A 24659-nucleotide genomic window follows, 5' to 3' on the forward strand; every position below is an offset into this window, starting at 1 on the left:
GTACTATCACTTCCGCCCTGACAGTTATTTTCTGTCACCAGGAAAACAGTAGCCATTTGAAGATTTGCCACAGCTCCCAAACTTACATGGCCTACTTTCCCTTTTTTCTGAAAAGAAATAAATCCCTTGGCATCTCCTGAAAAATCTACCTTTAAGTAGACAAACAAGATGATAGTACATCCCAATTGTATTGGAGACTAGTGCCCCCGAGGTCATTCTAGATCCTTCCCCAAGGGGGCAGTATTGCCCACTTTGGGAAATTAGTTTAAAGCAATATAGCCAACAGATTGAGGCATGCTTTAGAACCTTATGTGTCAAAGTTCTCCTATTAAGAGCCTTGATTCCAGGGCCTGAACAGTAGTACAGTGCGTAGGGTTTTCTGAGTGTAGAGCCTGAAGTAAGCCCTGAACACTTCCAGGTATGCCCCCCTCCAAAAAAAAATAATCACTGTTTTTATTTTGGGGACGACAGCTAATCCTTGGGCAACCATGTTGTGTCAGGGATTAAACCCAGGACTCTTACATATAGAATTTGTGTTCCAGCCCTTTGAACTATCTTTGGCCCTAAAACTTCACATTCTGAAGTTATAGCCCTTTTTTTTTTTTCCTTTTGACTTTTTGTGTCACACCCAGTGGTGCTCAGGAGTTACCCCTGGCTCTGCACTTAAGAATTCCCCCCATCGCTGCTCAGGGGTCCCATATGGAATGCAGGGGTCGAACTTGGGTTAGCGGCATGCAAGGCAAATGTCCTACCAGCTGCTATACTATCACTCAAACCCTGCCATTACAGCCTTTAATATCAACCACCATAGCATGAAAATCCATTTACATATAATCATATTCCTCAGGATTTCTATCTGGATTAATGTAACTGTTACTGCTAACAATAAATTATGAACTAGAGTTATTAATGGATTATGACCTGATAGTTGAATTTTTTTTTGGGAGGAATTGGGCCACACCCAGCAGTGCTCAGGGCTTACTCCTGGCTCTGTTCAGTGATCACTCCTGGTGGGGCTCATAACCACATATGGAGCTGGGGACTGAACCAAGGTCAGCGCTTGCAAAGCAAGTGCCTAAATCTCTGTACTATTTCTCCATCCCTAAATTTTGAGTGTAAAAACTGATTTTTGAATTAAGCCCTTAGGGATTTGGGTTTTATGTGTCTGTCTTATTTTTAGTTTCTACCCCATTCAAGCGCATTGCTGAAGCCTCAAATACTCCCGTCTCCCAGAAAAAACCAGTGTTTGATCTCAAAGCAAGTTTGTCTCGTCCACTCAACTATGAACCACACAAAGGTATGTGTGTGTGTGGTGGTGGTGGGGTGGGGGTTAGATCCTTGGTTTCAAATAGTTTCCTGAGCACTGCTCTCTCTCCCCTCTCCCTTTTTCTCTCCCTCCCCCTCCCCCCTCTCTCTCCCTCCTTCAAATCCTTCAAAGATAGAACTTCCAGAGTCCAGAATGTTAACCATTACACCATGGAACCTTGCAGTCAAAGATAGAACTTCCAGTCAGTCACTACAAATCATTTTTAAAGTTTTAGCCCAAATCAAGGAACTTGGGTATTAATCTGTGCAATCCCATGAGTAAACAAATGTTTTCTTTGCAACTTTCAAAAGACCCCAATCTCTTGTAATCTCTCATCTCTCTGGATTACTTATTGGGTACATGTCACTCTTGGGCACTAATCTCTCTTTCTCTTTTAAATGTATATATTCGAGAGGGGGGCAAATTTAGGCCACCCCTCACTGTGCATAGGGGTTATTCCTGAGTACAGCTGGTTGTAGCCCCAAAACAAAGAAAGTGATATAATTTCCTAGTCTGGGGATATGGCTACAAGGGCAGCAATGCATGCATTGAATGGGAGCACCGGGCTGGATATCTGGGATCACGTGGTCCTTTGAGCACTGAAAAGTATAGTGTCTCTGTCTCTCTCTCTTTCTCTCTCTCTCTCTATATATATATATATGTATGTATGTGTGTGTATATATATACATGTGTATATATATACATGCACATATATAATGTATTTATAGATATGATATATATTTATATGTATCTTAAATAGATTTTTATATCTGTCTTAGGAAAGCTGAAACCATGGGGACAATCTAAAGAAAACTGTGTGAATGAACATGTAAGCAGAGTCAGCCTCCACAAGAACACGTACAAACAGCCTCGTTTCAAGACCAGGCGAGTATAATGATCCAGTTCTAGAATTCTCTTTGAAAGATTGTATTTATATAAAAGCAGAATCTCTGGGTTAAGGGGAATCTCAGTAATGAGATAGTTTAAGAAAATAATGGGACCAGAAAGATAGAACAATGGTTAAGGCACTTGCCGTGCATGCTGCCAAGCCCGACTCCCCCCAGTATCACAGGGCCCCTTCTGCTCAGCCCCCCTGCACTAGTAACAGAGCAGGAAGTAGTCTCCAAGCCTCACCATGTATGCTTAAAGAAACAAACTTATATAGAAGGAGGGTAGGGTACACCTGGCTGTGTTCAAGGACCACTCCTGGCCCTGTGCTCATTGCTCCTGGTGGGGTTCAAGGTACAACATGTAATGTTGGGCTTTGAACCAGGGTTTGCCATATACATGGCAAGTGCCTTCCCCCTATACAATCTCTCTAGCGATCAAGGGAGTGGAGATAAAATCACATGTTATGTAAAGCACATGTCACTAGGGCCCCGCCACAGTGGATTCAGATTGAGAAGGTTTGAGGTGGGGCCCAAGCATCTGCATTGTTTTCAAAGCTCAACAAGTGATTCAGGGGCTAGAGAGGTAGCACAGTGGTTAGGGCACTAGCCTTACATGCTGCCAACCTGGTTTCAAGTCCTGGCACCACATGTGGTCCCCTGAGCCCCACCATGAGTAAGCTGAGTGTGGCTCAGAAATAAAAAGAAGAGCCCGAGAGATAGTATGAGGATATGGTATTTGCCTTGCATGTGGCTGACCTGGGTTTGATCCTCAGCATCCAATATGGACCCCAGAGCCCCACCAGTAGAATTCCTGAGTACAGAGCCAGGAGTAAGCCCAGTAAGCTGGGTGTGCCCCCCCCTACAAAAAAATATAATAATAAAAGGATGTGCTTCAGAATGGGCTTCAGAAGTCAGAGCATGCTCATGCCTCACAGTTCTGCCTACCATGGGGTCAAGTGTACAGGATGTGTAGATATGTCAAGAGGTGGAAACCCTCACCCTGGGGAAACTGGGCCTTTAGCAGAGGCACAGGCCACTGGATGGACTGTAAAGCCTGTCTTCCAAAGTGTGCTGGATATCAGTTTACATGGATAACTTTGTTTTGGGTCACACCCAGCAGTGAGCAGGGCTTACTCCTGGATGTATACTCAGGAATCATTCCTGGTGGGACACAGGGGAACATATGGGGATCAAACCTGGGTCAGCCACATGCAAGGCAAGCAGCCTACCCACTTCGCTATCACTCTGACTCCAGTGTCAGTTTACATCCAGACATCATAGAGAAGGTGCTCAAAGGACCAGAGCACGTGTTTTGCATGCAGAAGACACAGGTTCAATCCCCAACACCACACATTCCCCCGAGCCTGGCCCCAGGAGGGACCCAAAACTCCACTAGATGTGACATTAGGCCAATGGTGATTTTTAAGATGCTCTGCTGTGGAGTTTCACTGGAGCATAACTCATCCCTGTCCATTTCAGGGAGGAGCAGCGCAAGAAACATGAGGAAGAGCAGAAGGAGAAGAAAGCCAAGGTTTTGGCAGCTCGAAGAGGACTTGTGGCTAAGAATTAATAATTTTGTAATATTATGTAAATATTCTTTTATTTTGAACTTTCTGTACATATTTTAGTGTTCTCCTTTTCAGTCACTAGCTATCTTTCTGTTCCTCACTGACACTGTATTGTGGGAATGGGCTTTCCATGTGCCACATCTCTGAAAGGACATTCATTTCTAAAGACCACGAATTCTTTAGAATGGTTTTTATGTAAGTCACGATACAGCTCAGTTTTCTAATTAAGCCTTCTTTAGTAGTTTGTTAACCTAGATATTTTCATGTCAAGTTCCCTCTGTAGGCTCCAACCTTGCAGTATCCTTGTAAGTAAAAACATTTATCTGATAGTAACTAGTTACGCTGCAGGCTTTAGCAGAAATGGAGCAATAAGAGTAGGCTAGAAAGGCCTGCTTGTAAGAGGATGTATCTGTGGGCCACAGGAGGTAGTTACAGCATCGATATCTTAAAAGGTTTTGTTTAAGCTTTTGTTTTGTTTAAGCAAAACAAAACTTTTGTTTAAGTTTTCTTTAAGCTTGTACCTTTGTTCTGATCATTTTATGTACTTGCCATCTTAACAAAAATTAGAGCATATGCTAACCCTGCTCATAAAAAAAAATGTATTTTGAAATTTGAGAACTGCTGCTTTAAGAATTACTATACTCTGTCCATTATAGTTTTAGTTTAGGGCAAAGAATTGAGTGGCTTAGTGTCATATCTGTATACTTTGCACCTACCAGAAGCTTCTGAGTTTGTCCTGTTTATGATTTTCATAAATAAAATTGTGGTAAGTTTATTCTTTTCTCTTTTCCCTTTTTGGGTCACACCCAGCAGTGCTTTTAGGAATTAATCCTGGCGGTGCTCTGGGGATCATATAAGATGCCAGGGATCAAACCCCAGTCAGCCATGTGCAAGGCAAACGCGCTACCCACTGTACACTCTGGCCCCAGTCAGTTCATTCTTTTCCAACATAATAGGCTTCTAAAACTTAGATGAGCAGCTAAGATGAAGAGATTTATGTGTAATTCCTGGGGATGCTCTTCCTCTCCCTTGCCATTGATGTTGATACAATGTTTATAGTTCATGAGTTATTTCCTTGGGCTTGGTGCCTGCTCACACTTGTTTTGTTTTCTTGGGGCTTCTCCCAGCTCTGTTTAGGAGAAGCTCCCACTTTTTTCAGAGGGGACCATGCAGTGCCAGGAATAGCACCTGGATTGGCCACATGCAAGACAAGCACCCACGGTAACCCCTGTCCTGTAATCTCTCTGGCCTTCCTGGGTGTTCTCGACTCTGGTGCTCACACTCTCGTAGCAGAGATCCGACTTCTGGTGTAGGTGGTATCTGGGCAGAACTTCTGATCTCATTCATGCAGAAAGGCTTTGCGGAGCCACATCACCCCAACCCTCCATCCTTTCTCACATGCCAAAAAGAAATGATCATGTTCTCCTGTATGTCTACAGCATCTACAGTCAAATTATATTTTGTTTATTGTTACTCACACATGAACCCATGAAGCTGAGCTTACTCGTGGTGCTAAAAAAATCCAGATTTTTCTATCAGAGGCTGGATCTAATCAAAATACACTGTTCCAGGGGGCCAGAGAGATAGTATAGTGTGTAAGGCGCTTGTCTTCCGTCTGACCTGCATTCAATCCCCAGTGTCCCATATGGTCCCCTGAGCATGCCAGGAGTGGATTGATTCATGAATGCAGAGCCAGGAATAACTCCTGAGCACAGCCATGTATAGTCCAAAAACAAACAAACAAACAAAATACACTGCTGTAAAGGAATGCAAAATAATATTACCACTTTGAAATATAGGTAAGTGGGTTCTTTTAATTCTGTACAAAAAAGGAATAAAGTGCTGTTAAACACAACACAATAAGGATGAATCTCTGCAGCTGCATCAAATATGGAGCCTATCGCACCATGGCTGGTGCTGGCCCAAAAGGCTGCCAAAAGAACACTATGGCTCATGGGCCCTGGGCCTCAGGGATAAATCTGGTCACAGGCAACAAAAAGAATAAAGGGAAGAACCTCAAAGACCTGGTAAGTTTTAAGCCAGAAAAAATTACATATTAAATGATCTTATTTCTATGAAATGTTCATGTCAGATAAGTCTATAGAGAAGGAAAGTGGGTGGGCATTACCTGGAGCTGAGATGGGACTGAAAAGTGATTATAAAGGCACTGAAATTTCTTTTGGCCTCATGAAATTTTTCTCAGTGTATTCAATTAAGTTGTGCAATCTGTAAATACACAGAAAATCATTGGCCTGCATGCTTAAAATGGTGGGCTTTGTGTTTGTAAAACTATTAAGAGAGGCTCTGAGCAATAGGATAGCAGGTAGACTGCTTGCCTGGCATGTGGCTAACCCGCGCTTGACTCCCAACACCACTTATGGTCCTCCTACCCCACTAGGAGCGATTCCTGAGACACAGCCTGGAGCAAGCCCTGAGCACTGCCAGCGTGACCCAAAAATGAAAAAAAAAAGAAGAAGATGAAAACAACATGATGTCATGCTGTGTTAATCTAAATGAACTACCATTTAGTTTCATCTTAGGAAATACATACTGAGGCCACAGAGATAGGACAGTGGGTAGGGCATTTGTCATGCATGCAGCTGACCTGGGTTTGATCCCCAGCATCCCATATGATCCCCTGAGTACCACCAAGAATAATTCCTGAGTGCAGAGCCAGGAGTAACCCTGAGAATCACTGAGTGTGACCCAAAAAAAGCTTTAAAAACAAATGCGAGTGGGGGCTGGAGCAATAGTACAGCGGATAGGGCGTTTGCCTTGCACATGGCTGACCCGGGTTTGATTCCCAGCATCCCATATGGTCCCCCAGCACCACCAGGAGTAATTCCTGAGTGCAGAGCCAGGAGTAACCTCTGTGCACTGCTGGGTGTGACCCAAAAAGCAAAAAAAGAAATGCAGGAGGGGCTGGAGCGATAGCACAGCGGGTAGGGCATTTGCCTTGCACGTGGATGACCCAGGTTTGATTCCCAACAACCCATATGGTCCCCCAAGCACCGCCAGGGGTGATTCCTGAGTGAAGAGCCAGGAATCTGTGCATTGCCAGGTGTGACCCACAAAAGCTAAAAAAAAAAAAAAAAAATGCAGGAAATACCATTTGTGAATGTCACTCATCAATTATACTTTATTACTTATTATTTATTATTTATTATACTTTACTATAAAGTATATTATAGTAAAGGTCTATTAGAGCTATAGAAATAGCGTAGTGCATAGGGCACTGGCCTTGCACATGGCCAACGCCAGTTTAATCCCTAGCCAATCCAGGGTCTCAGACCCCTGAACACCACCAGGCATGGCCCCCAAACAAAAACTATTTTGTGTTGTAGACACTACCACCAATAATTTAGTTGTACTACCACACTACCACGTGATGACTACTTAAAAAGTCTTGGGTTGAGCTCTGGAGAATTTTCATAGGCAAATTCTTCCTTGTGGGCTGGATCCGTAAATACACCAATAAAATCTATTTCCAAGAAGAATGGACCGTCTACTTTATCAGCCAAGGTGAATCCGATGGAAGAGATCTAAATTTAAATTTAGAGAAATGGGTTAAAATACAGACATGGATGTATGAATGTTTTTACTGGGGTTTCAAAATTCCATGAGGTGATTACTATTGCTGGCTCTTTACACCCCAGTTCAGTATACGGTAGCAAATTAAAAGAGGAAGCAGGTTTAGTAAAAGTAAGACTCCCTGCTTTCCATTCCACCCCTCGCCTCTCACTTTAAGGCAGGACCGAGTCATACCAGAAAGGTCAACAGATATGTCTGATGGGCTTTCCCTGCTGCTTTCTCCAACTGTTAAGTATGTGCGGGTCAGGGATGTGGCTCAAAGTCAGAGTCTAGGCCTGCAGTTAAGAGGCCCTGGGCTTGATCCATGGACCCCTGAGTACCTTTGGTTGAGCCCTGGACACTACAGATATATGTACATTATGTATACCCAACAACAGCGGCAAAGAGAAAGAACATACTGGAAAAAAGTGACGGCACTGAGATTTCTGCAGAGGGCCAGAGCAATTGTACAGATAGGATGTTTGCCTTGCACAGGGCCCACCAGGTTTGATCACCAGTACCCTATATGGTCCCAGAAGCACTTGCAGGAGTGATCCCTGAGTGCAGAGCCAGGAGTAAGCCCTAAGTATTGCCAGCTGTGGCCCCAAAATGAGCTGAGATTTCTGCAGATGGAGGCTAGCTCACAGGACAAAGCTGATTCAAGCACGGTGTAAGTGGCCCCGAGTCTGAGTCCATCGCTTTCAAGTAAGAGACTGAACTTGTCCTCACAGAAGCTGTGTCATTACTGATGCAAACACAGGGCCTAGTGAAAGTACAGGAACTCCTACCCTGTCAGGCATCAGCTGGTACTGGGCATCTCGGATTCTTCCTTTATTAGAGAAGAAAAATTTGGAGAAAGGAATCTGAAAGGGAAAATAAGAATTTTTTTTAACTGTAATGTGAACAACAGAAGCATTTGTGTGGAATTAATAATAAAACTAAAACTATTGGGCTGGAGCAATAGCACAGCGGGTAGGGTGTTTGCCTTGCATGCGGCCGAGCCGGGTTCGATTCCCAGCATCCCATTTGGTCCCCTGAGCACCGCCAGGGGTGATTCCTGAGTGCAGAGCCAGGAGTAACCCCTGTACATCGCCAGGTGTGACCCAAAAAAGCAAAAATAAATAAAACTATTAAGCTTGATTTTATAATATATATAATCATGACCAGGGCTATCCATTTGAATCAAAGATAGAAATTTTGGGGGCTGGAGTAATAGCACAGTGGGTAGGGCATTTGCCTTGCACACCGCTGACCTGGGTTCAATTCCCAGCATCCCATATGGTCCCCTGAGCACCGCCAGGAGTAACTCCTGAGTGCATGAGCCAGGAGTAACCCCTGTGCAATACCGGGTGTGACCCAAAAAGCCAAAAAAATATATATTTTCTACCATAGCCAGCAGTGCTCAGGGCTCACTTTTTTTTTTTTTTTTTGGCTTTTTGGGTCACACCCAGCGATGCACAGGGGTTACTCCTAGCTCTGCACTCAGGAATTACTCCTGGCAGTGCTCAGGGGACCATATGGGATGCTGGGATTCGAACCCAGGTTGGCTGGAACCCAGGTCGGCTGCGTGCAAGGCAAACGCCCTACCCACTATGCTATCGCTCCAGCCCCAGGGCTTACTCTTGATTCTGCAGTCCAGAATCACTCTTGGTGGGCCCCATGCAAGGCAAGCTGTACTATAAAGCCACTGTACTATCTCTCCAGACCCGATATAAAATTTTTTAAGAAGATATAACCTCCAGTGAGAGCTTAGGCAATAGAGCACTTGCCCAGAATGGGAGGCCCTGAGTTCCATCCCTGACACTGCAAAATAATGTATCCTAAACCCCCAGCTCTTACAGATAAATGGAAGATAAAATAACCCAGGAGAAATGGGGTGGGAGGCCAGGGCTGGGCAGGAGTTGGGGACAGGCACACTTGCAGCATTAGCAGGAATATGGGTCAATACATCACGTGGCCCAGGAATTCTACTTCCTCACTATGCGTGCCTTCTTCTAAGTATCCAGCTATGGGGTGCAGAGCTGCTATGTAAGAGGCCCTAATGAGTTGGCTTCAAAGTATTCACCACCAAATTCCTTATTTAAAAAATGCTTAGGGAGGCTGGAGCAATAGCACAGCGGGTAGGACGTTTGCCTTGCACGCGGCTGACCCAGGTTCGAATCCCAGCATCCCATATGGTCCCCCGAGCACTGCCAGGAGTAATTCCTGAGTGCATGAGCCAGGAGTAGCCCCTGTGCATCGCCAGGTGTGGCCCAAAAACAAACAAAAAAAATGCTTAGGCTGGAGAGTGCTAATGGGCTAACCTCATGCTTTGGGAGGATGAAGCCTGGGCTCCATCCCCTGCAACAAAGGTCCAGGAGCATCACCAGAGTGATCGCCTAGCATAGAAACAGGAGCAGCCCCAAAGAACCAGTGGTTAGTAAGCTAACACATTGGTGAGAGGAAACTCAACTAGGTGAATTTTGCCTCCCTCCCCACAGTTCCAAGAGGTATTCCTAAGGATGAGGCAAGTACAAAGTTGCTGAAAGGACTTGTCTCTGTAAACTTGTTTCACCTTGACTTCCTGCCAGTAGGGCCCTCCGCGGGTAAACATGAAGTAACTGTACATCTGGTCCTTCCGCTGGATTAGATCCGTGTCCTCCTTGATATTCACCATCCAAGGCCGACCATCTCCCCGGACCCGGAGATACAGGGTATTGAACTGAGACCAATCATAAGACCGCTTCCTCTCAAAGGGGCCCTAAGGGACAGAAAGGCCTGTTTGTATCTTCTCATTTTACATTGTTAGCAAATTAATCAGGTTGGAAACATCAAAAAGATCCAGTAGTGAGCAGGCAGGAGAGGTGGCTCAATGCTGCGCCCACGCCTTGTGTGCTGGAGGCGGGGGTCTAATTCAGAAGCGACCCCCCAAGCAGAGGCAGGACTAACCCCCTGACCAAGCAAAAGAAAAGTAAGATCCATGAAGGACCAAGGAGTTAGCTCAATGGGCTGGAGCACATATTTTGCATGTGGGAGGCCCAGGTTTGATCCCCAACTCTGCTGGGTACCTCAAGAAGCCTCCAAGCACTGAGCCGGAACAGCCCCTGAGTACCACCCAGTATGGACCCCCAAAACCAAATGGAACGTCCACCAGCAGGCTGGAGGGAAGGCTCCAAGCTGAAATACATGTGCTGTGTGTGACAGCCCAGAGTTTGATCCCAGCACACAAGGGCTCCTGAGCACCACCCCCAGTCACTTCCAAAACCACCTCCCAGGGAGCAGCCCTCAAGCACAGCCCATTGTGGCCCAAAGAGGCTAATATGTATCTCCATGAATCATTTTCTCCCGCTTTTAACCACCACCATAAAGTAGCAGATAAATCTGGTGATACTTCTAGGATAAAATACTAACACGGGGCTGGGCAGACAGTGCAAAGGGCAAGCGGCCATGCTTTGTGCATGGGAAGCCTAAATCAGTCAGTGCTTCAGCACTTGGCTCCCTCCACCAGGACCCCCAGACACCAAGAAGTAGCCACTGAGCACTGCCAGGCATAACCCAAAAACAAAACCCCAAAAATACAATGATTTTTTCTTCTTTTTTTTAGTCCCCCTTTTCTCTCCCCCTCCCCCCCCATATATCAATGTTTCTGAGGTGAAGCTCAAGTCTCAAGTCAGGACTGGCCTGGAACAGTACTACACAGGGCTCGCACTCACTTGGCCACCCCTCAACAGATACTCTTGTGTATTTCTGTTCTGCTCTGTGGGTCATAGCTTCTGAGAGGACAGGGCAGGACAGCTCCTTCCGGTAGACCAGGAACCCAATGAAGAGCTCAGTATAAACTGCTCTTTCTCCACGGAGTCCTCACACTAGGCATTCTGCATGCGTATATACTTAATTTTAGCTTTAGGGGCCACAACTAGCTGTGCTCAGGACTGGGTCTGCACTCAGATCATTCCTGTTGGTGCTTGGAGGGACCACATGGGTGCTAGGAATCGAACCCAGGTTGGCCGCATGCAAAGGCAAGTGCCCTCCCTGATGCACAATGGCCCCAGTTCAAGTATGCATACTTTAATTCTCAAAACAGTCCTGAGTTGGTTCTTTCAAACAATGGCTAAATTCTGGTAGCCGGGAAATCCCAAATGAGCTTAGCACATCTTCTAATACCAGCACGTGCTCACAACACCCGAGCATGGGCTGGGGAGCTAGCTCAGCGGACAGGAGCGCACATTTCATATGCAGGAGACCAGGCCTGCACCCCTGGCACTGCATGGGGGTCCCTGAGAAGCAGCAGCCTCGGAGTCCCGCTGCCTGTTACCCTAAAACCAAAAAAAAAAAAAAAGAAAACAAAACAAAACAAAAATGCCAGGCTGAACCTCTAGCCATCCCAGGGCCTGGATCCATGCTAAAGAGGATATATTATCTCCCCAGAACCTTTCCCCTGGCCCAGAGCCATGCCCCCTCGGAAGCCACATCTTCCCTGAGTTCTGGCTTCCTCCAGTGGTCATGATTACTGAATTCACACAGAGGAGATACCTGGGATTTTCAGGTGTCTCCAAAGGACAGGCAAAAGCTGTCCGCTCTCCCTCGGGCTCCCCCCGAGAGTCAGCCCGACTGCCCCTGTCCCCGAGGTGGCTGCACCTCACCTACCCTCAGAGGCCTGGACATCATGGCGCAGTAGCCACTGCGGCTGCTCTCCCCGTCCAGAGGGGCCTCGGAGCTGAGGGTCCCGTACACCAGCGCACTCTGATTGTTCTTGCCCATCTTCAGGAACACTTCACTTCGGCCCCCAATTGTCTTATCGGAAGTCACCACCCATTTGTCCAAATCTTCTTTTCCTCGGAATTGCCACACTACCTTGGCTTGCTCCAGCAAGACCTCGTGCAGAGGGCGGCCCTCGGGCCCTATCCAGTGACTCACGATTTCATCCTTCAAACGCCAAAAATGGTCCTTTATTTCATCTTTAATGGCCTTATCGAAACTAATTTCTGGCTTCTCCTCTGGAGAAGTAATATCCAAAGCTGCTTCTCTTGGCCGGTGTCCTTGCAAACCCCCTTCAGTCGTCCTCTGTCCTTGCAAACCCCCTTCAGTCGCCCTCTGCGCAGAGGTACTGCCAGCAACGGTCACAGGTTTCTGACTGCTGCTGGTGCAATAGTCTGCAAAGCAATGTCCCTTAAAAGGGTACCAGGCCACACCTGGTTTCACGCATTTTCTGAGCCTGTAAGTTCCATTCAGCAATTTGTGAACCAAGGCCATGGTAAGTAAAAGTCAAAGCGTAAACTGCTCTGCAGGGTTGGGGGAAAGAAACTTCAGCAAATTGCTTGATTCTGCCTATAACAGAAGAGACATTTAAATGTTACTGAAGTAGCAACTTTCTCGTAAGTGTCCTCTCTAAACTCCAAACTTTCCTCTGAAATTTCAAGTGTTGTGAAATTCATATTGTGAAACCCATGAACTTAATTTGCAATTCTATAAAATTTCACCCAGGGCCTACTATGAGCAGACTACTGTTTGCACTTTACATCATGTTGTAGAGTGCAAACCCTTGTGGAAAAATTCCAAGATAAAAGAGAAGCACAGACCCCTTCCCAGAGCTAATAATCAACCCTGAAATAATGCAAAAGTATGTGTTGAAAGCAACAAGGAAGGTTGAGTTAATTTGTTTTGCTTTGTTCTGTTTCTGGACCACACCCGCTGTACTCAGGGTTTACACCTGGCTCTGTGCTCAGATGTTACTCATGGCAGTGCTCATGGGACATATTGGAGATCAAACCCTGGTCAGCTCTGAGCGAGACAAATACCCTATCCCTTGTACCATTCTGATCCCTGATTAAGTTTAAGGCATGAAGGAGAGCAGACAGCTTTTGTGTATCTGTTCAAGATGCCCCAAATTCCCAGGCATCTCGTTGGTGTGTGGATTCAGTAGCCAGGGCCAGGAAGAAACAGGAGCTCGGAGATATGGCTTCAGGGATTGTCACACCCAGTGTTGCTTGGGGGTTACTCTTGGCTCTGTGTTTGGAGATTGCTCCTACCAGCACTTAGAGGTACATCTGGTGTCAGGGATCAAACTGAGGTTGGCAGCCTACAAGGCAAGTGCCTTAACCCCTATACTGTCTCTCCAGTCCCTAAAGCAATATTTTTATTGCAATTTTATTCAATTTTTGTGGGGAGGGGCCATACCAGGCAGTGTTTGGGGAATCTTCCAGTGAGGTTCCAAATGTAATGCTGGGAACCAAATTCAAGGGTTCCACATGCAAATATGCATCCAGCCCCTTGGGTGATCTCCCCTATCCAACTCTCTTTAAAATCCTAATGCAAGGGCCAGAGATGCATACATTATGTGTAAGGGCACTGAATTTGAGCCCTGAGCACTGAAGGAATCCTTGAGGACCACCAGAAGCAACCCCCAAGCACTGAACCAGAAGTGCTACACACTGCCAAATGTGACCCCCAAATGAACAAAATCAGATTAAAGAAAATACTGGGATAGCAGAAGTAGTACTGGGGCTACAAAGCTTGTCTTGTACTTGCTAACCCTGGTTTCATCCCTGGCACCACATGTGGCCTTCCCAAACATGGCCAGGGCCAGGAAGGGCCCTGGAACACTGTCAGGTGTGACACAATATAAACAAAACCTATTGATCAAAATCTGTAAATTTTGTTAAAATGGAGATTCTGATTGGAGAGATCCTATAACAAGATTGCCTTGCACACCACCAACTTGGGTTCAATCCCCAATAACATATACAGTCTCCTGAACCCAGCCAGGAGTGAACCCTGAGCACAGAGCCAGAAATAAGCCCTGAGCACCTCCAGGTGTGGCACCCAAAACCAAATCACGTCATTTAATTTAATGGAGATTCTGGGCCAGGGAGGCCTTGCATATGCGAGGTCCTACGGCCAGTCCCATAAGTGCAGCATAGCAAAAGGGGATTCAGGTTTAATGGGTGTGGAATGGGGCCTGAGATTCTCATTTCTCACAAGCTCCCCACTGGTAAGTCTGTTGTTGGCCCACACTAACACTCTTAATGTAGCACAGTCCAAACACACCTCCCTGATTCTGGTATCCCCCTCCTCTCCAATCCATCCTTTACCTGCAACAAAGGCGATTTCTCTACAGATAATGGTACTTTCCTGATAATTCAGCAATTCCTTTAAGAAATTCATACTTCTAAAATGACACAGAAAGGATCGGGGCTGGAGAGATAGCACAGCGGGTAGGGCGTTTGCCTTGCACCCGGCTGACCCGGGTTCAAATCCCAGCATCCCATATGGTCCCCTGAGCACGGCCAGGGGTAATTCCTGAGTGCAGAGCCAGGAGTAACCCCTGTGCATCGACAGGTGTGACCCAAAAAGCAAAATAAATAAATAAATAAATAAATAAATAATAAAAAAAAAATAAAATGACACAGAAGGGGGCCAGAGCGGTAGCACAGCAGATAAGGTGCTTGCCTTGCATGTGGCCGACCCTGGTTCTATTCCCAGCAACCCATACACTTCCCTTAGCACCACCAGGAGTGATTCCTGAGTGCAGAGCCAGGAGTATCCCCTGAGCATTGCCAGGTGTGGCCCAGAAAACAAAAAAAATAAATAAATAAAATGGCACAGAAGTTCCTCCAAAATGTGCTGTATTTTCTCACATTCATGAGCAATACCCTCAGCACTACTGAAAACTATAATCATGCCTGAAAACAATAAATCAATGTTGAAACTACGAAAGTGACCAGTTTAACTCTCCTGGCTAAAATGAGTGTTATCTTAACCAGTCAGTCATAGCATTAATCTCTAGACAAAATTTTCTCTCTTACAGATTTAAGATACCTAATCACTAATTTTATCTCCTACTTTTCCCAAAGTCACCCATTTTTTGTTTTTGTGTTTTTGACTTTGGGCCACACCCAGTGATGCTCAGGCATTATTTCTGGCTCTGTGCTTAGGGATCACTCCTGAGAGGATCAGGCTCAGGGGACCATATCATGTGTCCAGGATCGACTCTGGCGTGCAAGACAAGCACCCTGCCTGCTGTACTTTCTGCCCCCTCCCCCCTTCTAACATACTATTACTCAGATGCTCCATGGTCACATGGTGTGTGCTTTCCCTCTTTCTCCAGGATGATCATGTCCAATGTACTCAGGACCAGAGACAATTATGGCTGGTATATGCTTTGCCTACAGGAGATCAGATTTGATACCCAGTACGTGCACCCACCAGGAGGAAGCCCAAAGCATGGCCCCCAGAACATACAAATAAAAACCAACTAATTCAGCTACAGGCATATTTTTGGCGGTCTCTGGCTGGAGGACATGAACTCCCATATTCTCATGAGAAATTATTTCTGGGGCTGGAGAAGTTTGCCTTGCACACAGCTGACCCAGGTTAGATTCCCAGCATCCCATATGGTCCCCTGAGCACCGCCAGGAGTGATTCCTGAGTTCAGAGCCAGGAGTAACCCCTGTGCATCACCAGGTGTGACCCAAAAAGCAAAAAATACAATAAAAAATAAAAATAATTCACAGGGCTGGAGCACTAGCACAGCGGGTAGAGCATTTGCCTTGCACGCGGCCGACCCAGGTTCAATTTCCAGCATCCCATATGGGCCCCCGAGCACCACCAGGGGTAATTCCTAAGTGCATGAGCTAGGAATAACCCCTGTGCATTGCCGGGTGTGACCCAAAAAAAGCAAAAAAAAAATAGAAAAAGAAAAAGAAAAGGAAATTACTTCTCCTAACCCTTCAGTAGGAGAATCTTTTGTCTAACTTTAACATTAGGAACTAATACTTGAATATTAACGATGCTTGAGAATAATAGCTGAATAAATGAAAAGTTATGCTTCACCTGGACTAATAGTAGAAACAAACCAGGAAGTTATCTGTATTTTGAAACTGACAGGTAGCACTCAAATGTCATTCACTGATTGTGCTTAAATTGTTTTACCTCTACACATACAGAATTTGGAATGCTAAGTCATGAAATGTAATTCAGTCATAAAAACAACGCTCATTATCCTATCATCCTATCCCCATGCTCACGCTCCACTAATAAGAATATGGAGGAATTAAAATTGCATATATACCAACATCACCTTATAATGTACAGAACAAAAACATTTGGGAAAAAAATGTATTCTATTTATGACGTCCATTGTTATGAGTACTATTCGTCTCTTTAATATCCAGGTCCTGCTGTATGTTCTCTAATAACATTCTCTAATAACTGTTCTGTTTCTTAGAAGCCAAATCAAACCAAAAATTGGATCGGCCCAAAGTTGACCATGAGTTTTGACAATGCAACGAAGCAGTTTGCATTGCAGAACTTAGTAAAGACTTAACAAGTATGTGCGGGGTTTATCCCGTGCCAGAGACTGCTCTGTCTATTCTGGCACCCCGTAACAATCCTGAGTTCCCACGGTTGCGCTTACACCAACGAAGAATTCCAAAATTAAATTACCGGAAGTCATGCAGCTAGGGAATGTCAAGACTAACTGGAAAGGCCCAGCGTTTAGCTCTCGACCCTATTCGCCCGAGTGGTCCAGGGCTCGTGGCTTTACCCTCACCTGGCCGGGCTGAGCCGCCCTCCCGCGTCCGGAACGCATCCACCTCCTACCGGCTCACGAGACCTTCGCGGCCCCAACCCCAGCGCGGCTTCCGCCAGAGAGCGCCGCTTCCCCCCGCCGGCTTCTCCACTTTTCCCGTGTGGGTCCATCTTTTTACCTGTCCGGCGCGAACCAGGCGTTAGCGCACTAAAGTTCCTACCCAGTACGGAGACCCGGTCCCGGAGCCCGGTACCTAGCAAGCTCAGACTTTTGGTCCATTAGCTGCCCCCAAAACCTGATTTCTACCCGCGCCTATTTTCTGTTCACTGTGGGAGAATTTATGCAATCTCTGATCCTCTCCTTTCTGCAACCATAACAATCGAAAGCCTCTTAGATCCCAGGCGCCTGGGCTCCCCCGTATCCTCTCTCGGCTGTTCCCCAAGAGCAATTATTCCTGCTCTCAGAGGCGACTGGCTCAGCGGGAATTTCGCTTGCAGAATCATTGGAGCTCCGCCGCGCCCCCGACCGTGAACTATCTGTCCTTCGTTCCTTTCCCAACTCTGGACTAGGGACAGAGTTGGGTGGGTCTGCCTGCCCTACCGGGGCTTCTTTTGAACCCTGTGTGCTTATCACTTTAACTGTATCTTAATCATTCATTCATGCGATGCTCCGGGACCATAAGGGATGCTTGGGGATCGAACCCGAGCAGACCGCGTGCAAGACAGACGCTCGACCCGCTGTACAATTGCTCTTACCCGACACGGAGCTTTTTGAGTCATTATCGAGGTGGTTCTTGTGATCCTCAACACCTAGCCAGGGATTGACGGTCAGCAAGAATTTGAGGGAATTGTTATCCCTGGCAATAAACACGTTCAGGAGAATTGAAAGTCTTCCCCCAAAGCAGTCCATCACTCATTTCCATCCCATCACCTCTTCCTTCTTGAAATTCCATTTAGTCTTCTCTACACTTGCCCGGTTCTTCAGCCTCCTGGGCATTTACCTCGCAGCTTCCTTCACTTCCTCCCTTCTCCCACAGTCTCTACATCTCTCTTTTCAAGTTTAACATGAATTACGTACGAGATCATCTCTCTGCCTAAATCCAGCATTCTTTTTTTTTTTTTTTTTTTTGCTTTTTGGCTTTTGGGGTCACACCCAGCAATGCACAGGGGTTACTCCTGTCTTTGCACTCAGGAATTACTCCTGGCGGTGCTCAGGGTACCATATGGGCTGTTGGGAAACGAACTCGGGTCAGCCGCTTGCAAGGCAAACACCCTACCTGCTGTACTATTGCTCCAGCCCAGTATACATTTCTAGCTTCTTGTGTATTTTTTATTTTTTTGGCCAAGGATGTGGGAGTGGGGCTACCAAGCAGTGTTCAGGGTAAGTGGGATGCCCGGGTGTATAACCGTTAAAAGCCAGGGCCACAGCCATGGAGTACAGATCCTGTCCAGAAGTACTAGGAGTCACCAGGGCAGTACCCGGCAGTGCTGGGGAGGTTGAGGGGTTGCATGTGATTCTTGGGTGCAACTTGAGGGCCCTGTACCCCTCAACAATCTCCTGGACCCCTCCTACTTCTTGACAGTTCCAGCAGTAGGACATTCACTACTACTTCAAATCAAATGTCTCAAATGGAAGGTATCCTATTTATCCATATTAACTCCACCTATTTTGGGGGATTTGGTTTTGGGCCACATTTGGTGGTGCTCAGGAACTACTCCTAGCTCTATGGTTAGGGGTCACTCCTAGCAGTGCTTGGGGCCCATAAGCACTGCCAACACATGCAGGCAAAGCACCTTAATTCCTCCTTAATCCTCTACTGTCCCTCTGTCCCTATATTCCTCTCTTTTTAATTTATTTATAAGCATGTAATACTTCACAGATTTGCATGCCATCCTTGCACAGGGAGCTTGGTTCAATATAATGTCCCTGTATTTTATTTGTTTGGTTTTGGTTTTGGAGCCATACCCAATGGTGCTCAATAGGTTTACTCCTGGCTCTACGTTCAGGGAAGGAAAACAAATTCTGATTGCCTACAGCTGAACTTTTTTTTTTTTTTTTTTTTTTTTTTGCTTTTTGGGTCACACCCGGAGATGCACAGGGATCACTCCTGGCTCATGCACTCAGGAATCACCCCTGGCGGTGCTCAGGGGACCATATGGGATGCTGGGATTCGAACCGGGTCGGCTGCGTGCAAGGCAAACGCCCTACCCGCTGTGCTATCGCTCCAGCCCCTACAGCTGAACTTTAACATGAGAAAGAGACTATTTCAACCAGTGATTTTTAACCTTCCTGCATCTGAAAAACAAGGCCTGGGGCCTTCAAAATACTGAGACAGTGGAAATGCACTGATAAATCACTGATAATTTGAGTTTATCATCCACAGGTGTCCCTAATCCTAAACAATGTATCGATGGTTGTGCCATGTCTGATGAGGAGGTGGGGGGAGGGAATTGAGCCACACGCCTGCCCCCTCCCCTCACTTAGGCTCTATTTCTCGCTGTGTGCCCCGGGGTTATTCCTGGCAGTCCTCAGGGGCATATAAGCAGCATCAGAGATTGAACCAGATCAGCCATCGTGTTCTGTATATCTCTCCAGTTCCTGTGAGACAGGAGAAATGTATATGAAGAGCTGGAGAGAAATTTGACCACAAGCTATTTACTATTGAGCACTTGACGTGTGATCAAATATGTGCAAGTTTAATTTAAATTTGAGTAGCACCCAAACTCATCACTGCTCAAGGATCACTCTCTGAAGGTTAGGGAGACCATGGGGTGCCAGAATTGAATCCAGGCATGCCTTGTATAAGACAAGTGCTTTACCCGAGGTACTGTCTCTCTGGCCCCACATTTCATTTAATTTTAATTAACTTAGGTCTAATTAGCCCCAGGTGGCTAGAGGCTGCCCTATTGGATGGAGCAGTCCTAGATAAGAGACTCTGAATTGCTCCTCAATCTATCCAAATAACCAGGAAGCAATAAACTTAACACGGGAACTAGAATTAAACCAAGTCTACATGTTGCTACAGATTATGGCTTCGGAAGAGTCAGGTAATATTGGCTTCAGTTGTTTGAACCAGGAATTATTTGGCGTTTTTTTCCTCATACTCTAAATATAGGATTCTTCACGATATAGACCTCAAGATTTTGTTTCTTTAGAGGTTTCACTCAGATCTACAACTTTTGTCTCTTCTGCTTCTTTGTTTTTGTTTTTGGGCCACAACCAGTGGTGCCCAGGGCATACTTCTGACTCTGTGCTCAGGGGACTATATATGGTGACAGGGTTAGAAACTGGATTAGCTGTATACAAGCAAGTGACTTACCCATTCTACTATCTCTCCGGCCTGCTTATTTTTCTTATTTTTCTTTATTTATTTGGTTTTTTGTTTGGGGGGCTAAATCTGCCAGTGCTCAGGATTACTCCGATGCAGATCAGGAGACCGTATGGGATGCTGGACGGTGGCCCTGGGCTGGCCATGTGCAAGGTAAGTTCCCTAACAACTATTGTTCTTTTTTTGTTTATGCTTTTTGGGTCACACCTGGTTATGCTCAGAGGTTTACTCCTGGCTCTGCACTCAGGAATTACTCCTGGCAGTGCTCAGAGGACCAAATGGGATGCTGGGATTCGAACCCGGGTTGGCCTGGTGCAAGGCAAACGCCCTACCCGCTCTGCTATCGTTCCAGCCCCACCACTATTGTTCTGACCCAATCCTTTTCCTTTTTCATTTTATTTTATTTATTTATTTATTTTGCTTTTTGGGTCACACCCAGCGATGCACAGGGGTTACTCCTGGCTCTGCACTCAGGAATTAACCCCTGGCGGTGCTCAGGGGACCATATGGGATGCTGGGAATCGAACCTGGGTTGGCCGCGTGCAAGGCAAACGCCCTACCCGCTGTGCTATTGCTCCAGCCCCTCCTTTTCCTTTTTTTTTTATTTTTTTATTTTTATTTTTTTTTTTGCTTTTTGGGTCACACCTGGCGATGCACAGGGGTTACTCCTGGCTCTGCACTCAGGAATCACCCCTGGCCGTGCTCAGGGGACCATATGGGATGCTGGGATTCGAACCCGGGTCGGCCGCGTGCAAGGCAAACGCCCTACCCGCTGTGCTATCGCTCCAGCCCCTCCTTTTCCTTTTTTAAAAGGCTCTGACTTCCCCTGAAAATTTGTATGGTCCCCCAAATTGTGTTATTTATGATCAAGTTAAACCAATGTTTTTGTTTGGGAGTGGGGGGTTATTGATTTGTTTGGGGGGTCTCAACCAGCTCTGAACTCAGACTATTGAACTTTCTCTCCTAGCTTATTTTTCAATTTTCATTTATTTATTAATTTATTTTGCCTTTTGGGTCCCACCCTGCAGTGTTCTGCACTCAGGAATTACTCCTGGCAGTGCTAGGGGGATCATATGGGATGCCAGAGACTGAATCCGGTTGGCCATGTATGAAGCAAACACCCTACCTGGTCCCACCAGCTTACAATTTTGTGTTGTTTTTGAGCCATACTCAGTGTTACTCAGGGCTTACTCCTGACTCTGTGCTCAGGGATCACTCTTGGCAAGCTCTAAGGGCCATATGGGGTTCTTGGGTGCCATCAAGGCTAAATCTGTAGGGAACATTCATTGCTGAGGATCAAACTTAGGGCCTTTAACATGTGCTCTGACTATGTGCTTGAACACTTGAGTCATCTCCCTAACCCCAAATAATAGATATCTTAATGTGTGTGAAGTGCATTGCAGTTTTGTTTGTTTGGTTTTTTACTCTTTTGCTTTTACAGCTGGTGATGCTCAGGGGTTACTCCTAGCTCTGCACTCAGGAATCACTCCTGGCAGTGCTCAGGGGACCATGTGGGATGCAGAGGATCGGAACCAGGTTGGCCACAGACAAGATAAATGCCCTACCCGCTGTACTATCGCTCAGGTCCCCCCACTTTTTTTTTCTCATTGCGGTTTTTATTGCTTTTTTTTTTTTTTTTTTTGCTTTTTGGGTCACACCCGGCGATGCACAGGGGTTACTCCTGGCTCTACACTCAGGAATTACTCCTGGCGGTGCTCAGGGGACCAAATGGGATGCTGGGATTCGAACCTGGGTTGGCCGCGTGCAAGGCAAACGCCCTACCCGCTGTTCTATCGCTCCAGCCCAATGGTTTTTATTTCTATTTTCCTATTCATTAGTAGTTTGCTCTTTCTATTTTAGGTTCTGTGCTCAGGATTGTTACTGGCAGTGCTCAGGAGACTGTTTTAAGAATCAAACCCAGCCACTTGCATGTAAAGCCTGAGCTCAGCCCATTGAACTCTTATTCAGCCACTAGATTCCTTTATTTTATGTGCTGGGGATTGAACCTATTCACTGAAAATGTGTAATTTCCCACAGAGCCATGTCCTCAGCCTTTCTTCAGGTATAGGAAATCCTGCACTATAGCACTGTCGTTCCGTTGTTCATCAATTTGCTCGAGCGGGCACCAGTAACGTCTCCATTGTGAGACTTGTTGTTACTATTTTTGGTATATCAAATGCATCATGGGTAGCTTGCCAGGCTCTGCGGTGTGAGTGGGATGCTTCTGTAGTTTTCTGGGCTCTCCGAGAGAGGGGTGGAAGAATTGAACCTGGGTCACCTGCAAGGCAAAAGCCCTACCCGCTGTGCTATTGCTCCTATGTGTGCTTATTAACAAAGGGGAAAGACAGCTGAAGGATGGGCAATAGTTTAAATTTGGAAGGAAAAATAGTGGCCAGAGAGACATACAGGAGTTAAGTCGCTTGCCTTGTATTCAGCCTATCCAGGCATAACTCCTGACTTCTCTTGGAATTACCCCCAAGCACAGAGCCAGAAGCCTGTACCACTGAGTATGTCCCAAAAAATAAACAGGGGGAAGAAAAGAAGAACATGAGAATGGCAGGCAGGCCCAAGAAAGGAGGGAGGCACTAAGGAGGAAAATAAGGTCCCAGGACTGGTGTGGGAGTGATAGTTGGCTAACTCGCCAGATGTGTCTATTTTTTCCCCCCTTCAACTTCCAGACGGGGGTTTTGACAAAGGTTTGACTCTAGCTTTGGTCATAACAAAACTGAAACATGCATGAATTAGAAGTGGAGGCAGTAAGTGGCAGTCTATTTGTACATAGGGTGGCCAAACACCCCCAAATGACTGAAATGACAAAGGGGGATTGGTGAGAGAGATTCAGAGTAGCTTACTACAAGAAGGCCCCCTTGCTCTAAATAAAAGACTGAAAGCAGCAAGGAGAAGGCCTAGGACAGAGATGTCGCAGTGCTTCAGACACCGAGTAACGCCCTGTGCAGCCTTACAGTAGAGAAAACAGGGGAAGGTGGAGATGCTGGAAGACCTGGCCAACCTGGGCGGTTAGCAGGACCTTGCTGTAGCTTCTAGTTACTATTAAATGGGATAATATAGCGGCTGGAGCCATAGCAGCGGGTAAGGCATTTGCCTTGCATACAGCAACCCGGGTTCTATCCCCAGCTTCTAAAAACCAAAATAAATAAATAAATAAACCAAAAAACTATGGGCTGCAGCAATAGTACAGCAGGTAGGGCATTTGCCTTGCACAAGGCCAACCCGGGTTTGATTCCCAGCATCCCATATGGTCCCCTGAGCACCGCCAGGAGTAATTCCTGAGTGCATGAGCCAGGAATAACCCCTGTGCATCACCGGATGTGACCCAAAAACAAACAAACAAACAAACAAAAACCCAGCTTCTCATATGGTCCCCCAAGCATCAGCAGGAGTGATTCCTGAGTGTAGAGGCAGGAGTAACCCCCCTCAGCATTACTAGATGTGACCCAAAAGCTAAAAAAAAAATTTTTTTCACATAATCTCTGTAATTCTTTTCTTCCTTCCTTCTTTTTCTTTGCTTCCTCCCTTCCTTCCTTACTTGCTTCCTTCCTCCCCTTCCTCTCCTTTCTTTCCTTACTCCCCTCCCCCCTCCTTATCTTTCTTTCTTTCTTTCTTTCTTTCTTTCTTTCTTTCTTTCTTTCTTTCTTTCTTTCTTTCTTTCTTTCTTTCTTTCTTTCTCTCTTTCTTCCTTCCTTTCTTCCTTCCTTCCTTTCTTTCTTTCTCTCTCTTTTTCTTTCTTTCTTTCTTTCTTTCTTTCTTTCTCTCTCTTTCTTCCTTCCTTTCTTTCTCTCTCTCTTTCTTTCTTTCTTTCTTTCTTTCTTTCTTTCTTTCTTTCTTTCTTTCTTTCTTTCTTTCTTCTTTCTTCTTCTTCCTTCTTTCCTTTCTTTCTTTCTTTTCTTTCTTTTCTTCTTTCTTTCTCTTTCTTCCTTCCTTTCTTTCTTTCTTTCTTCTTTCTTTCTTTCTTTCTTTCTTTCTTTCTTTCTTTCTTTCTCTTTCTCTTCTCTTTCTTCCTTCCTTTCTTCCTTTCTTTTTCTTTCTTTCTTTCTTTCTTTCTTCTTTCTTTCTTTCTTTCTTTCTTTCTTTCTTTCTCTCTCTTTCTTTCTTTCTCTCTCTTCTTTCTTTCTTCCTTCCTTCTTCTTTCTTTCTTTCTTTCTTTCTTTCTTTCTTTCTTTCTTTCTTTCTTTCTTTCTTTCTTTCTTTCTTTCTTTCTTTCTTTCTTTCTTTCTTTCTCTTTCTCCTCTCTCTCTCTCATCACACCTGGCAATATTCAGGGATTACTTCCAGCTCTGCACTCAGGAATTACTCCTTGCAGGTGCATAGGGGACCTTACAGAATGCTGGAGATCCAACCCAGGTCAGTCACGTGCCAGGCAAATGCCCTTCCTATTGTACTATCACTCCAACCCTTCTTCCCTCCCTCCCTCCCTCCCTCCCTCCTTTCCTTCCTTCCTTCCTTCCTTCCTTCCTTCCTTCCTTCCTTC

At 45.8% G+C, this 24659-nt stretch overlaps 2 protein-coding genes and 1 pseudogene across 3 annotated transcripts in view; 2 read left to right on the forward strand and 1 right to left on the reverse strand.

The window, feature by feature from the left end:
- Positions 1-6831, forward strand: part of NUSAP1 (nucleolar and spindle associated protein 1) — a 26107-nt gene extending 19276 nt beyond the window's left edge. The window contains exons 9-11 of one of the 2 annotated variants that reach the window (XM_055133711.1): positions 1181-1297; positions 2086-2191; positions 3676-6831. In XM_055133711.1, the coding sequence (XP_054989686.1) occupies positions 1181-1297; positions 2086-2191; positions 3676-3766 (314 nt within the window). In that variant the 3' untranslated portion in view covers positions 3767-6831. Of the gene's footprint in view, positions 1-1180; positions 1298-2085 lie in introns of both variants that reach the window. The other variant, XM_055133710.1, reaches the window with a different exon arrangement.
- NDUFAF1 (NADH:ubiquinone oxidoreductase complex assembly factor 1) overlaps positions 1-16909 on the reverse strand; it is a 65044-nt gene extending 48135 nt beyond the window's left edge. Inside the window, exons 1-5 of the mRNA XM_004609585.2 lie at positions 16758-16909; positions 11961-12641; positions 9889-10074; positions 8123-8197; positions 7142-7306 (exon numbers count right to left, since the gene is read on the reverse strand). Coding sequence (XP_004609642.1) covers positions 7157-7306; positions 8123-8197; positions 9889-10074; positions 11961-12566 — 1017 coding nt within the window. The 5' untranslated portion in view covers positions 12567-12641; positions 16758-16909 and the 3' untranslated portion in view covers positions 7142-7156. The remainder of the gene's footprint in view (positions 1-7141; positions 7307-8122; positions 8198-9888; positions 10075-11960; positions 12642-16757) is intronic.
- Positions 5639-5759, forward strand: LOC129403997 (small nucleolar RNA SNORA5; annotated as a pseudogene).
- Positions 16910-24659: the final 7750 nt, after the last annotated feature.

The sequence above is a fragment of the Sorex araneus genome, chromosome 3, assembly GCF_027595985.1.
Source record: "Sorex araneus isolate mSorAra2 chromosome 3, mSorAra2.pri, whole genome shotgun sequence".
Lineage (NCBI taxonomy): Eukaryota > Metazoa > Chordata > Mammalia > Eulipotyphla > Soricidae > Sorex > Sorex araneus.